The 15,073-nt window shown below is 39.7% G+C and overlaps 1 protein-coding gene across 3 annotated transcripts in view; it reads left to right on the top strand.

Moving 5' to 3' along the window:
* Positions 1–15,073, top strand: part of NAV3 (neuron navigator 3) — a 366,054-nt gene that overhangs the window by 208,068 nt on the left and 142,913 nt on the right. For all 3 annotated transcript variants that reach the window (XM_084632115.1, XM_084632114.1, XM_084632113.1), the window contains exons 10-12: positions 6,826–6,934; positions 7,358–7,741; positions 11,648–11,767. In XM_084632115.1, coding sequence (XP_084488241.1) covers positions 6,826–6,934; positions 7,358–7,741; positions 11,648–11,767 — 613 coding nt within the window. The remainder of the gene's footprint in view (positions 1–6,825; positions 6,935–7,357; positions 7,742–11,647; positions 11,768–15,073) is intronic.

Below are 15,073 nucleotides of genomic sequence, written 5' to 3'. Positions count from 1 at the left end.
TGATAGCAAGCATCTAAATTTCACAGTTGTAGGAGCTTCAAAAAGCTTCTGAGCTGCTGGTATTACTTTTCATCTCATTCCTTGGAAGGATGGGTTGTCCAAAGTGTTCATTTCAGAAGCTTTTTGCTGTTGTGAAGGAAAATGGTTGAACGGTATGCGTCTTTTGCCAAGGCTGTGTAGCGTGTATCTAGTCTGTAGGTTTCCTACTGGTACATATTTGGATTCAGACTGGAGTTAAAGATTTAGGATGTAATTTATGAAGAAAGTAAAATTTAGTAAAAATGTTTCATTTTAAACTAATATAGAAATTAGATATATTCTTAACGTTTAGGACCAAGAGTACTTTACACTGAGGTGCCAGGTTTGACTTTTTGCATGGAGATTAGTTAAGAAAACTGAATGGTATACCTGACTCTGTCACTTGCACCTCTGTGAGCTTTCATTTCCCCACCTGCAAAATGAGGATAATTATACCTTCCTTTGTAAAGTGCTTTGAGATCTAAGGATGAAAAGTTCTACATGGGAGCTTATTATTATTACTATTATCTGGAAATACTTTGATGAAAGGCTCTATATAAGTGAAATTATTATTTTATTATTATCTGCTTCAGGCATTAATTATAGTTAAGGCTACATTTTAGTCTCGGGTATTTTTAGTAAAAGTCATGGACAGGTCACAGGCAGTAAACAAAAATTCACCCCCTGTGACCTGTCCATGACTTGTACTATATACCCCATAATCTTGGATGCTCAAGCAGGGGGGCCGGGGGTGCCACAGATGCTCGGGGGGGTGCCATGGGTGCTCTGAGGGGAGCAGCCTGGGACCTCCACTGTTTTTTTTTTGGGAGGGGGGAATGGTTGGCGGGGCTCGCAGGCTCCCTACCTAGCCCTGAATGGCTCCCTGGAAGCAGCAACATGCCCCTCCCTCTGTTCCTAGGCAGAGGTGCGGCCAGGGGGGCTCCACGCACTGCTTCCACCCCGAGTACCGGCTCTGCAGCTTCCATTGTTCGGGAACTGCGGCCACCCGGAGCCCTCACCTCCTCCTGCACCCAACCCCCAACCCTGGGTCCCCTCCCACACCCAAATTCCTGTTGCTGCTGTGGGGGCCGTGATGGCCCAAGACTGCCCCAGCAGCAGCCAGTGCGGCTGGCATAGGGACTGCCTAAGCTGCTCAGGTGGCCCCCGGGCCAGCCACACCAACCACTGCAGAAGTGAAGGAGGTCCCAGAAAGTCACAGAATCCATGATTTCCATGACCTCTGTGACAAATTCACAGCCTTAATTATAGTCAGCATGTAAGTTTTGGAATTATCATTATCAGGATTATTGATAAAGCAATTAACGGCAAACATCACTACCGGGAGTCTAACATACTTGAACAATGACTTCTTTAAAAATGATCATTTTGATTGTCTGTGTTTGTATCCCAAACAGGGGAGAGAGAGAGAGAGAGAGAGAGATGTAGATATTTGCAGAGAGAATCCATGGTTTAGTGTGCTATAAAGCTGCTCTATGCAAGAGTTTTTGATGTCTGCATTAATCATGAGTGTTGAAGCCTTGAATGAGTGAAGCAGGTCATTCCAGATGAGTGCAAATAAAATCTTCATACTATACCCTCATGTAATCTGCACATGACATGCCAGAAGGGAAAAAAATTTAGAACCCTTTTAATTATTTTTACTGATTCTATTTTTCTTTTTTCCTACCTGTAAAGCTATTTCACTTTAGTAACAAAAGCCCACCAGTAAAGGCCTAAAAGAAGGAGAGAAATTAAAACTAATACAGTTTAGAAACCTCTAGAAGTAATACTAAATCACTTTTCTTTACATAATAATGTTACAATTTCAGTCCGATATCTTCTCATCTGTTTGTGCTAGAAACAAAGAGTTTTGTGCCATTGGAAATGGGGGATTATTCAGTTTCTAATGGCCTTTTCTTTGAGAGATTACAGGAGAATAGACTTTAAACATGTCATATTTCCAAGATAGAATATTGCCCTCTTGAGCTTTGGAGAGTTAATTTTGGGAGAGAAATACTATGTTTTGAGGGAAACAAATGGTGGCCCCATTCAAGGATCAAGACTCCATTATCATATGCTTTGTACACACACAATAAAAAAAGACAGGCCCTACCCAACGTATCTTATATTCTAAATATATGACAAGGGACAACAGGTAGAAACAAACAAGGGAAAGGGAGAGGATAAAGTAACAGTGAATATTAAATATTGAAAATATTAGCAATAATGTTAAAATAACTACACACAAAAAAACACACCCAAATAAAAACATGTCAATTCTAAAATCCAAAGATTTTAGAATATGGAAATGAATAGTTAAGGCGGATAAATATGCAGATATCCTCCGTCCCTCAGATAAATATACACATGTTAAGTATGGATATTGCACAGTCTAAGAACGGCCTTACCTCTGCCCCCTCACACCTCTAAACCTCAGTGTACAGACAAGGAAATCCTCCTACACCATCCCATTATATATTATATACATTTCCAACATGGGCTACAAACCTTTACAGATGAACAAGATCCACAGTCCCAGTCTTCCCTCACACCATATCTTCCTTCTTACCGTCCAGTTACAGAACTGAGATTTGACCTTCCCCATCCCAATTTGCATTATGTTCAAAATAACGTGCATATTATGTCTTATTTTCACAAACAATACCTCCCCGCACCATTTCCCCATCCATTGCTACACATGATATAGAAATCCCAATGTACTGCCTCCACCCACCATGTACAGACTAGATCAACTGTTCTCAAACTGTGGGTTGGGACCCCAAAGTGTGTCGCAACCCCATTTTAATGGGGTTGCCAAGGCTGGCGTTAGACTTGCTGGGGCCCAGGGCTGAAGCCAATGCCCAAGCCTCACCGCCTGGGGCAACTGGGCTCAGGTTACAACCCCCCCACCCTGGGCTGAAGCCCTTGGGTTTCAGCTTTGCTTCCCCTCCCCACCACACCCGGGGTGGCCGGGCTTGGGCAGGCTCAGGCTTCAGTCCCCCCTCCTGGGGTTGTGTATTCATTTTTGTTGTTAGAAGGGGGTTGCAGTGCAATGAAGTTTGAGAACCGCTGGACTAGATGGGGTTTGAGAACAGCGGGACTAGACTGCCTTTTTTTTTTTTTTTTTCACCTTCACAGTGCAAGTCATAGACCCAACCTTCCAAAAACATACTGTACCACATTTAAGCAAATCCACAATACACATATAAGCCTGATTTCAGAAAGGTACTTAAATGGATGCCTACCTTCAAACACATGAATAGTCCCATTGATTTCACTGGGACTACGCATATGCTTAAAGTTAAGCACATGCTAAAGTGCTTTATTTAGTTGGGGCTATTGGCATCAGACATAAGGCTGGGTTTACACACATTTTTTCCACTGCTCTAACTATTTCAGATGGGTGTGATTTTTACAGAAATAGTTATACTGGAATAACCCCTAGTGTGGATGCTGTTATACTGGTATAAAGGTACCCATACCAGTATACTTTATTCCTCTTCATGTACATGAATAAGCTATAAGAAATGTTTATACTTGTGTAACTGTGTCCACACTTGAAGTATTGTACCACTTTAACTATACTATACTGGTATAATTAAGACAGAACAATTTTTGCCTGTCGACAAGCCCACAGAGTTCTCTGACTGGTACTATACTGCATTCACTTACCAAGGAGGAAAGGAGTTGTTTTATCTGGGAAATACATTGGTTTCAGTTGTAACAGTTTCAAAAATGTCTGAAGCGTTTGTTGGATGGATGGATGGTAGGTAGGTAGGCAGGTACCAGGATGCAGAACTGAGTTAGAACATGAACCCAAAGGAATGTACCTTTAGCCAAAATTTCAAACTGGAGAAAAAAATTAGTGACCTGTAGCCCAAATTTCCTTCACCTTTCCAGTAAATTGGGCTATTTTCAGATCAAAACAGTTTAGGGGTGGAGTTAAAATTATTATGGAACCTGATTGCAACCTTAACTAATGTGCAATAACTATCGGTTAATAACACACATATAAGCCATATATATATGTTTAGCTTTATATATATGTTTAAAATATATATATTTAGCTTTTGCCATAGGATACCTTACAGCTTCCACACTTACTTCCCATTCTAAGACACATTATTTTCATTCCTTAATACATAGGAAACTGTGGTATCATAGATACCACGGTGTGGTAACTGTTAGTGGATATTGACTTCTTAATTATGACTGCTGTATGCATGTATATCCACAGTCCAGTGAAACAAAGGTGATTCTGGTGGGTTGAAGGATGCAGGCAGAGGAAAATAGCATAGTAAATTCTACATTCTTTGGATGAATGGGAGGTATGTGGGCCTTTTTTAAAAAAAAAAATTTTTTTAACTAAGACGTCTTATTGGATCCTCAGCTGTTGTTAGAAGTTAAATAGCATTTGTGGCCAAACCATATTTTTTCCTCTGTGGTTCGCTAGCAGTTAGTGTCAATTCCAGCCTTAGGCTGTCCTCACTACAGTTTATTCATTCCTTCATCACCTCCACATTGATTATTCAATTAATTAAACCCCCTTCTTCCTATCTAGATTTCTGCTGACAAAATAATCTTTCTCTTTCATTGTTTCAGTCTGGTTGTGCACCTCTTTGAGTCTCTTTGCTGACTGCTCATTGCCTGGTGTGTCTTGCTTTGAAACACCTACTTTAAGATCTCATAGCCCCTGTCTACATTATAGTTACATCTGGATGGAAAACAGAATTTCTGTTCCACTGAAAATTCCAACATTTAAACATTAAAACATCAAAAAAAATCCTTCCAAATTACAATGAAAAGTCAATTTTTGGAAATTCCTCATGGGACAGAAATTCAGAAAGTTTTCTCTTTGGAAGCATCAAAATGTTTCATTTTGGTTAACGTAAATTGTTTCATTTCAATAAAATTGAAACAGTGTAATATAATATTAAATATAGCATAATATAGTATCAACATTAATATTTTAATATAATATAAAAGTGAAAATAATGTCACAGTGAAACAAGAATGTCAAAAGGATTGTTTCTAAATTGTCTAGCAAAAATATTGGCAAATTTCACACCAACCCACAAAATATTTTAATTTTGATGAAACTCTCTTTTCCTGTGAAAAATTGTTCCTCCAAATTTTTTCTGGTGATCTCTAATAATAGACTTAGTTTTCTCTTGCCTTTCTCTCTGACTCTTCTGCTCTACCAGTGAGAAAACCCTTTCCTCCCATCACTGATATTTCTATGCATTCTATGTTTAGATCTCACCTATAAATTTACCTACAGGACATGAGGGGAACAAAAGGTAGCAACAACACAAAAAAAGCCAGCAGTACGAAGAAGTGTACGTGCCTTACTGAGTAAACATAAGATTATGTTGTTATCACCCTGTCCTTTCTCTCCCCTTGTGTTTCTGACCTTCTCTTTTGTGTCATGTTGAATTCAGATTCACAAGGTGTTCTCCTGACATCAGCAAATATGAGATCGAAGCCAAAGCAGTTGCTTAATATCACCAGAATCCTGAGATGGAATTACCAGGGAAATGCTGAACTTGAGTTAAATAATACTTAACCTATTTTTAAAGGATTTTACAATTTCATAACTGATGATAACATTTGTAGCATGCTGACTAAACTGGGGTTAATCAGGTGATGTATAAGGGCATAAAATGATCAGTCCTGGAGTCAGGGAGGAATAGTTTTCCCCATTTGTTCAGAATTGTACAAATTGCTAGAATTATGTCCACCCCCACCCACCACAAAGCATCACAAATGGGACACTGTCATAGGCAACATTCTGGGTGTGATAAAATCTGTGATACTGTATGTTATTTAATACTATACTCTTCAAAAGAAAAGAAATGCAAATACAGGGTAGTTAAATGATTATGTTAAAATAAACAAAAACTGCTAGATAAACTATACCATTTTAAAAATATATTAATTTCTGATTTTAATGTATATTAAATATTTGGTAATTTTTGTTGTTATTATGTTTTATATTTGATATTGTTTGTTAGGCTTTTACATTCTTCCTGGGTAACACAGTATTTCACTGTGCATTTTATCTTTGTGGGTTTATTTATTTTTTGTATAGCAAAAAATTGTGGGTTTGATGCAGGAACTTCTGGGTGTCATGCAGGAGGTCAGATTAGATGATCATTATGGTCCGTTCTGGACTTAAAATCTATAAATGTATGAATTTTATTGGGACTTAGTGTTTTATGTCCACTGTGAGGGTTATGGGAAATAAGGCTCCAGCTCAGGAAAGGGAAATCCCTACTGAGGAAGGGTGCTGAAGTACAGGCTTAACTTAAGTGCTTTCCTGAATAGTGATAGGTTTTAAGTATGTGCTTAAAAGTTTTCCTAAATTGGGGCCTTAGTCTCCACAATCCCCACAGGGACAAAACGAAAACACTGTAAGTCTGAGTATCATTCATAATTTTTCAGCCTTATCGAGACCCCTCCACTAACTTGCTATTTTTAAAATGAGCTTTTAATCACCACAAAACTTATGCTTGCTGTGTGTGTGCGCGCAATATTATTGGCAGGATGGGTGTGTGCATGTTGTATGTGGGTGGATGGATGGACACATCTACAAATACACTCTGGGAGCTTGTGTATATTCAAATTTTAAATGATACGTATGATATGTATGTGTATACATATATAAATTATATCATGTATATAGTTGTCCGCACACATGCATATGTTAGTTTATATCTATATTTGTAGACACACACACGCATACGATATGTGCACGTGACTGCACACCCACACAGAATTTATATTATTGTTTTTGTTTTCTTTCAGGGGAAGACCCAGAAACAAGAAGAATGCGAACAGTAAAGAATATAGCAGATCTGCGACAGAATTTGGAAGAAACTATGTCCAGCCTTAGAGGGACCCAGATAAGCCACAGGTACTATTTGTGCATGGACTCCTTACATTTTGGAGTGTGGAACAATACTTGCAGTCAAGACCTCCAGGCTTACCATTAGAGGTTTGCAAGGGAAAATTAACAGTGCAGTTTGTGAAGATAATATTCAGATTCACACAGATAATATTTGTGTGTCTGGGGTTCTTGTCATAATAATTTGATGTAAGTGTTATGTTTACCCTTCTGTAAATAATATCTCAGGACTCATTTGGAAGCTTGTCTACAGTTTTAAATCTCTGATGTGTACAAATAAAAAAAAATCTTGTAGAGAAAAAAGTGTTGGGTTATTATATACCTGGTTTACATTTCTACGCTCCACCTATCCGTGCCACTTTTGCTCATCTTTATTTCTCAGAAAGAGAGAGAGAGAGCACAATTAATTGACTTCTATGTTTTGTTTGGCAGCACATTGGAGACAACTTTTGACAGCACTGTGACAACCGAAGTGAATGGGAGAAGTATACCAAGCTTGACAAGCCGATCCACGCCTGTGACTTGGAGGCTTGGCCAGGCCAGTCCTCGCCTCCAGGCAGGAGATGCCCCATCCTTAGGTAGTGGTTACCCTCGCAGTAGTGCTGGTCGCTTCATACATACTGACCCCTCACGATTCATGTATACCACACCTCTTCGCCGAGCAGCTGTTTCTCGCCTCGGGAATATGTCACAGATTGACATGAATGAAAAAGGAAGCAGTGATCTGGACGTGTCCTCTGAAGTTGACGTTGGCGGTTACATGAGTGATGGGGACATTCTTGGGAAAAGCCTCAGAACAGATGACATCAATAGTGGGTAAGTGGCATTTTACCCAGCCAAAACCCTAATGCAGGACAGGGCAAATTGAACTGGATTTTGTATAAAGAAATCTAACCTGGTAAATGTAGAATTGTGGACACTACATAATACTTAAACAAAATGATAGTGCTGTTCTAACTATTGTTTGTCCCCTATTGAAGTCAATGAGAGTTCTGGTATTAGCTTCAGGGTGAGCAGGAGCAAGTTTTTAGAGGCATTAAGATAAAGTATTTATTGAGGTTTCCACAACTGTTCCGTAAAACCTGTTTTGTTCTATTGTTCCTTAGGGGCTTTTTCAGTATTTTTCTTACATTTTTTTGGATGACACATTGTATTTTCAGATGGGGCTGATGAAAGGCAGTTGCTGACAGGGCTGACTTTTGCTGTTTGCATGTCAGATGCTGTCTGTTATAGTCTTGTGTAACTGGCCTTTACCTCAGTTCTTCAACTGTGCATATCATTTCTGACCTGTAGGAATATCCTTGGAGATAGGAATATGTCAGTCACTGTTTTCTTCTGGTTAACCCAGGAGCAATGGATGACAATTATTTTCATTTCTGCATCCTATTTGTGTTTGTTCAGTTGATTTTCAGGGACTGATTTCAAGCGGATGGTGAGAGTAGACTACTGTAATTTTTGCATATAGAGATTGCATGTCCAGGCTCCACTTAAAAAGACCTTTTTAATGTTTTTTATTTTAAATACAAATGTGCTAGCGATGATATTCCAGGTTGATTTGTGGGTATCTCTGAGACTCTTGTCTTTGGGACTTCAGACAGGAGCCTTATACTCATTTGCCACTTAAGCATATTTGTATTAAGTAATTTAAACTCTAAGAATTTGCTTTGAGGGCTAGAAATTCCAATATATAATTTAAGACAAAAGGCCTCATTTTCAGTTTTATCAATATTTGAATTACTCTTTGTTGCTTCCTAATGTACCAGATAGTGTATAGCAGGCAAAGCGCAATTTAAAGGGTGTCTTATGTACAGGGCACATTATAATATTCCAGGGTGCTTTTAGTGGACATCAGAGCTTCACAGTAATTCTGTCTGCTCAGACAACTGGAAACATCGGACACAGGAAATTATGGGACATAATTCACCAGTTTATACCTAGTAGATCAAATCCAGCCCATTAATCACAAGTGATTTAAAGATTGTTAACATCTGAAGGCTATTCAGTGGCTTAAGTGAAATTAGTTGTTGGTCTGAATCTAATTCTTAGGGGACATTTGACCACATCACATCACACTTAGCTCAAATTGGGACTCTTGCTGACAATCTTATCAGATATATCAAAGGTGGAATGGACATGAGACTGAGTTACTCGAACCCTAGAGATGGCCTCTGCAGGTCACAGTTGAGGCACTTTGATGGGGCAGGTTAGTGTCACAACCCATTCTCTAAGTGACTGTGGATGTGAAAATGTCTAGCTTAGTGTATTGCCTGCCTGCCTTTCTGTGGTATGGGGAACTGTTTTCAATAACAACCACAGCAATTCTACACACCAGCCTGTGGAAGACAAAGCATGATGGGGAGCTGATGTAACTGATCTCTGTAGAAGTGTTAAAGAATGGATGATGGTGAAACAGGATGTAATGTTCCAACAACTTATCCACATTATGGCATTGCTGGCCGTCTTATGTGAGGTTCCATGCCTCTGCCTGGTTTTAAATAATGAGCTAAAAAGAAGAGGAAGAAGACAGCTCAGAATGATTTAGTGGTGCCTGCTGTATCAAAGTAGAAAGGAGTGTGTGAAATGCTGCACAGTGATATTTGAAGTTCCCTTTTCCATAAAGAAAAGTATGTTATACTTGTGCTTTGTTAAAAAAGAGAGGAGGAGCTTTTGCAATGCTTGATGTGAAATGTATTAATTAGCTTATCACATTAGAGAATGATGAAGTCATTGTGTTGTGTGATTTTTCTTTACGTTGGTAGTAAGGATGACTCAATATACTGTGAATAGTAACGTGGTCAGCTAACATACTGTAGGTACAGTAGATATTAAAATACACATTCATATGCTCTGAAAAGTCAAGATCCATTGAGGTATGTACAGACTTATCTCTTTTCCCTCTCCCATTCTCACTTTAATTACTGTAAACACTTGGGGATAAGAATCCATCAGTAATTAGGAATTAGTGCGAGGAAGGCCTGCTTCACAAGTTAAGCCTCTCTACCGTGGCCCTTATTTATATGAGGGGGACACCTTACAGACCTGGTTGTGTTCTAGCCACAGTTGTATTTAATGTGCAATTCCACAACTACAGTATTTACTACATGATTCATCACCTGCTCCATAAATTTGCTCCAGAATCCTTAAGCTTTCATTAAAAAAAAAACCTAGCGTCTATGGTTGTGAGGGAAACCTTCCATGTGTGAATCAAACATAATCCAGCACAGTGCTATCTTCTGGAGTCTTCCAACAGACTGCCTGAAACCAAGGGGTTGCACATTTACAGTACTTTTCAGATTGGGAGCGACTTCTTAACAAAGGGACATATGTTGTGGATGTTTTCATGTTTAATTAAAAAAAAATCAAACAACAACCTTCCTTCCCGCCCCCGGCGCATTTTAGTATACTCAAAATCGCTGCAGAATTTAGGTATCGCTTGCCAAAACATACATAGGGGCTCACAAACTAAAGCCACAATCCTTGGCTGCACTGCAGCAGCTTGGCGCTGCAATATCTGTGCCAAGCTGCTCAAAAGTCAGCTTAGCTAGCCATGGCAGGATCTTTTTAGCATAGGCGGATCCTTCAGTGGCATACAATTGGCATAGCCATTTCTATGCCGCCTCTTCCTGGCTGCTGGCAAAGTGGCCATGTGCTCTGATAATCCCAGGCTGCTGTATTAGCCCCATGAACCCAGTGGCAATTGGCTTAAATAAGAACAGCTCTCAGAGGGACTCAAAAGGGACTGAACCAATATACAACTGGCCTGATATTATTACTTGTAGAGTATCATACAGCTGCATGGTGCTATACAAAAGTAGCGTCTTCTCCAAAGATCTTACACTTAAGACAAGAACAACAGGATGACACAACAACCCAGGAATGGGATGAGGAAAGGGGGAGCCTGGGAGACAAGGCAATATGATAATAGGGTCTCTTGGGAGAGTAATGCATAGATCTTGAGGGTTACACAGATTTGTGGTGGTGCTTAATTAAAGACCATAGAGCCCCTAAAGATATGACTGAGTTTTAGGTAGGAATCTCAGAAATTCTTGCTGCGGCTTACAGTTCAATCACCTTTAATTAGTCTTTAGTGATTTACATTAAGCAGCACCACACTGGTTGCTGTAATTTTTAGCCTTATAAATTTCATTCAGTACAACATGAAGAAAGCAGTATGAAGCCACCACATGGAAAGATGACAGCATAAATGGTCAAATTTTTAAAAGCCAGCCTCCATTTTTCATGAGCACAATTAAGACTATTGGCATAGCTGACTATCTGATTGCACCAGAGTAAGGACTGTAAAGTCAGATTCGTAAGCTCTGTCTTCTGTTCACCCTTTCAGATGGAAATGCTTGCTTTTATCAGGGCTATGCTTTTTCTTAATTCTGGTGCTATTGCCTTCAGCCAGCATCGTAAAATGCAAGACAGATTCATGAAGGGACCTGGAATATTGTAAGATTTAGCACAACTCTTTTTCCTGTGCTAAACACAAACAAGGCAAAAAATCCTAGAGAAATAACAAGAGTGGCAGCAGAGGCTAATCTCTTTGTGAGGGAGACAGTGTGATGAAAGGCGATACCCTGATAGTATTAATACAAAAGTATTATAAGGTGGGAAAATCTTTACTTTGAGCTCTGAATTCAACAGCCCATTAGCTGTAGAACAAAACATAATTGCCAGATGTTTCCATTTCCTACTGATTCTCCAGACATTTATTTTCAGGTACATGACAGACGGCGGACTCAACCTGTATACAAGAAGTCTGAACCGAATACCAGACCTAGCTGCCTCCCGAGACGTAATCCAAAGAGGGGTGCATGATGTGACAGTGGATGCTGACAGGTAACACCTTTTTTTTCTATAAAAACTATCGGAGCTTACAGACAAGGTCTGATCATCATTCAGACCTGCCAGCATTTCAAAGCTATTCCTGAGTAGCAGTGGATGACGGCAGGGTTCATGGCTCATTGGGATCTTAGCCCTCAGGATTGAGAGGACCTAATGCCACAGTAAGCGGGGAAAAAAGTCTACCTGGGAACAAGAGTCTGTCAAAAGGAAGAGAACATGGGGGAAGAATCCATTTTGTGAGGATGGGGGAAGAACGTCAAGAAGTACAGAATGGGGGTGCAGTTTGGGGGTTAAACTCTCCGAAATAGGACATGATGATTTTTTATGATAAGTCTTGTAAACAGGGATACATGGGAAAAACAAATAGAGTGAAAATGGCGCACAGAGCTGGCAAAGTGAAAAGCTAACACAGGGAAAAGGAGGAGAAGGGAAGGAGCAGAGCTGGGGGCAGGAAGCAATATATACAGGACTCATTTGTGCAAGATGGCCACCACCCTGCTTTTGGAGCAGCATAGTGCCAAATGCTCCATGGAGAGCTCTAGTGTCAACTCTGCTCAGCTCTCCATCTACCTTGTACCCCCAGGGATGCTAGAAGAAAGCAGCCTCTGTGGATGCAGGGACTGAAGTTATAACTAGCTTCTGTACAGGCATGCAAAAAGGGAGAAGACTCCTTGCATCATCCTCTCATTGTGCACCTGTGCAAAATCCAGGCACAGTCCATCCCAGCATGTATACCAGAGATTCACTTGTGCAAGCCTCGTTGAGAAGAGGATCTTATATCCCTTTTCCTTTAGCCAAAAAATATGTTTTTCAGAGATGGACTCAAGCCACCAAGTCTGGGTCTAAATTCATAACCCATCTTTTGCAGAGCTCAGAGTTGTTCAGAGCTTGGATTTTAGTCCAGACCATTCCAGAGACAAAATCCAGCTGCAGAGCTTGGCAGTGTTGAGAATTCAGGGTGTGGTTTTTGTCCAATTTTTAAAAATCAAGTTTCACTTTAGGGGAAACAAAGAGAGGGTTTTATCAGGGGGCGGGAAAGATTCACAAAATTGTACTGGTTTTGCAAACCCAGCAAATTAGCTGAAGCAGCTCCCATGACCTCCAACTCTATGAGGTCAATCCGTCCTTGGGATTTCTGATTATTTATAATTTCCTAAATTGTCTGAGGAAAACATGTTCATGATGCAAGGCTCGTACAGTCTGGATTAGTCAACGAATACATATAATGTACAAAAAGATGGTTTTAATCTGGAGGTGCGGTTACTTTTCTTTCAGTGCTTTTCTTTTGTAAATGAATTACCATGGATAGACTTTGCCAAAGAAGTTTGTTTTAAAGAGGAATCTAAGAAGAGAGGTTCATTTAGGGAAGGAAGGGAATTCCAAGCATTGAAGGAAATGCAAAGGAAAGAGTAGGAGAGGAATATATATAATTTGATTGGAGTTGTCTTAGGCAATAGAGAGGGAGGAGGAGGAAATGAGAGATGAGATGTAGTCAGGATGGACTTGTGTGGAGCCTTGACTGTGAGGAGAAGCAGCTTAAATTTCATGTGTAAGAAAAAGGATGGAGAGTTTAGAAGATGGGAGAGACAGGATGAGTTTAGCATTAGGTATTCAAAATTGTTAGAGATGGGCCCACGCTGCAACATTCAGATACCAATTTCAAACCACCCAAAATTTCAGAAGTAATCTGACCCAGGTTTTTAGCTCAAATCCACTGTAGAGTGAGGGTCCAGATTTTCCTTGCTTTCCAAGCTCTCGACTCCAGTCAGGGATTTTGGTTTGTGAACACCTCTAGAAATTGTGTTTCATAATATATGTGTGGATGTCTTCTATATACTATTTATGTACATAAATATTTTGCTTGTCTATATTATTCAGGGGGACTGGCTGCAGCTCCAGTTATTAAGGTTGCTAGACATTTGCCATTATAAGACCATTTTCAGTTTCTTATAATTACCTGTTTGCCAAATTTTAACCATTTGGACTGAACACAATTTTTTCCCCATGTTAAAAAAATTATGGTGACCTTTTTTTTGAAAAGCCTTAGCCTCATTCAGTGCACAGGATCAGTCTGCTCTACGGATGAATTGGGGTGTGTAGTAAAGGAGACAGTGTCTGTCAGACTCTTGCTTCATTTGTTCAAGAGGTTGGAAGGTGTCTAGTGAATGAGGCAGGGGTTTTCAGGGAGACAAAGGAATGTCTCATGGTCAAGGCACTTGAATGCTGCCCTAGAGAACTGAATTCTATCCCCGCACTCAAGCAGAGTAGCTGTGAGCAAGTCCCTTAAACCACACTTTTCACAGGTCACTACTCCTTGTGTGTTCTTCATTTTCTGGGTGCCGATTTGATACTCTGTGGTCTGATTTGCAAAAGTACTCCGCACTCACAACTGAAGTCAATGGGAGATGTATTCTGGACATATAAAGAGCTGTATAATGCTAAATAACCTGAAAAAATGAGGTCCTGGCCATCTTAAATTGGGAATACAAAATTAGTGGAAACTTTTTACCTTACTCTCTCTGTGCCTCAGTTTGCCATCTGTAAAATGGGGATAATACCACCCTTTCGCCTCACAGATGTGAACATAAATTAACTTGTTTGTGAAACATTCAGATACTATAATGATTAGCACCATAGAAAAGCCCCTGGGGAAATTAATAATTCTGTCTTCAGAGCAGCATTCGAATAGTGCCCAGTAAATAAGGCACAGAGCCAGACATTAAACAATAAGAAGAAAATAAAATATTGAATTGCTGATCACTAAGTTCCACCTGAACACTAAATAAGGCAGGGGTTCTGTGGAAAAAATAGTCAGTGGTCATGTAATTAAAGGTTATATGATAATGCATATACACATGGGGGCTGAATTAAGGTTGCCCGAGCAACCTTAATTTTGGCATTTCCTAACTTTGCAACTTTAATAATGGCCCTTCATATTAGTTTTTTATATGTATTGTAAGTATATCCTATGCCACCATGAAGAATGAGAATATGATGTTCAAGTGCCAAAAACGGTTGTTTGTTTTTATGAGTTCTTGTGACCACAGAACTCATGTTTGCCAAAATGGAAGCTGATGCACAAGAGAGCTGTGTTTGATCATTCTAACGAAATGAAAATAAATTATTGTGCATTTCAACAATGTGCACTAGGTGGACTAAGCCTAGGTGGAAAAAACAATGCAAGTTTTTGCAGTGTGACCCTTGCTGTGACTGGTGGGATGGATTTCCATACTTTATCATAGTGAGCGTACTTACAGTTTGATTTTTATCCTTAAATAGTGTTGTGGATATTACTTTCAT

The sequence above is a fragment of the Lepidochelys olivacea genome (genome assembly GCF_965140295.1).
Source record: "Lepidochelys olivacea isolate rLepOli2 genome assembly, chromosome: 1".
In the NCBI taxonomy this organism is placed as follows: domain Eukaryota; kingdom Metazoa; phylum Chordata; order Testudines; family Cheloniidae; genus Lepidochelys; species Lepidochelys olivacea.
The sequence above is the reverse complement of the archived record's forward strand: the minus strand, read 5'-3'. Positions and strand labels throughout refer to the sequence as shown.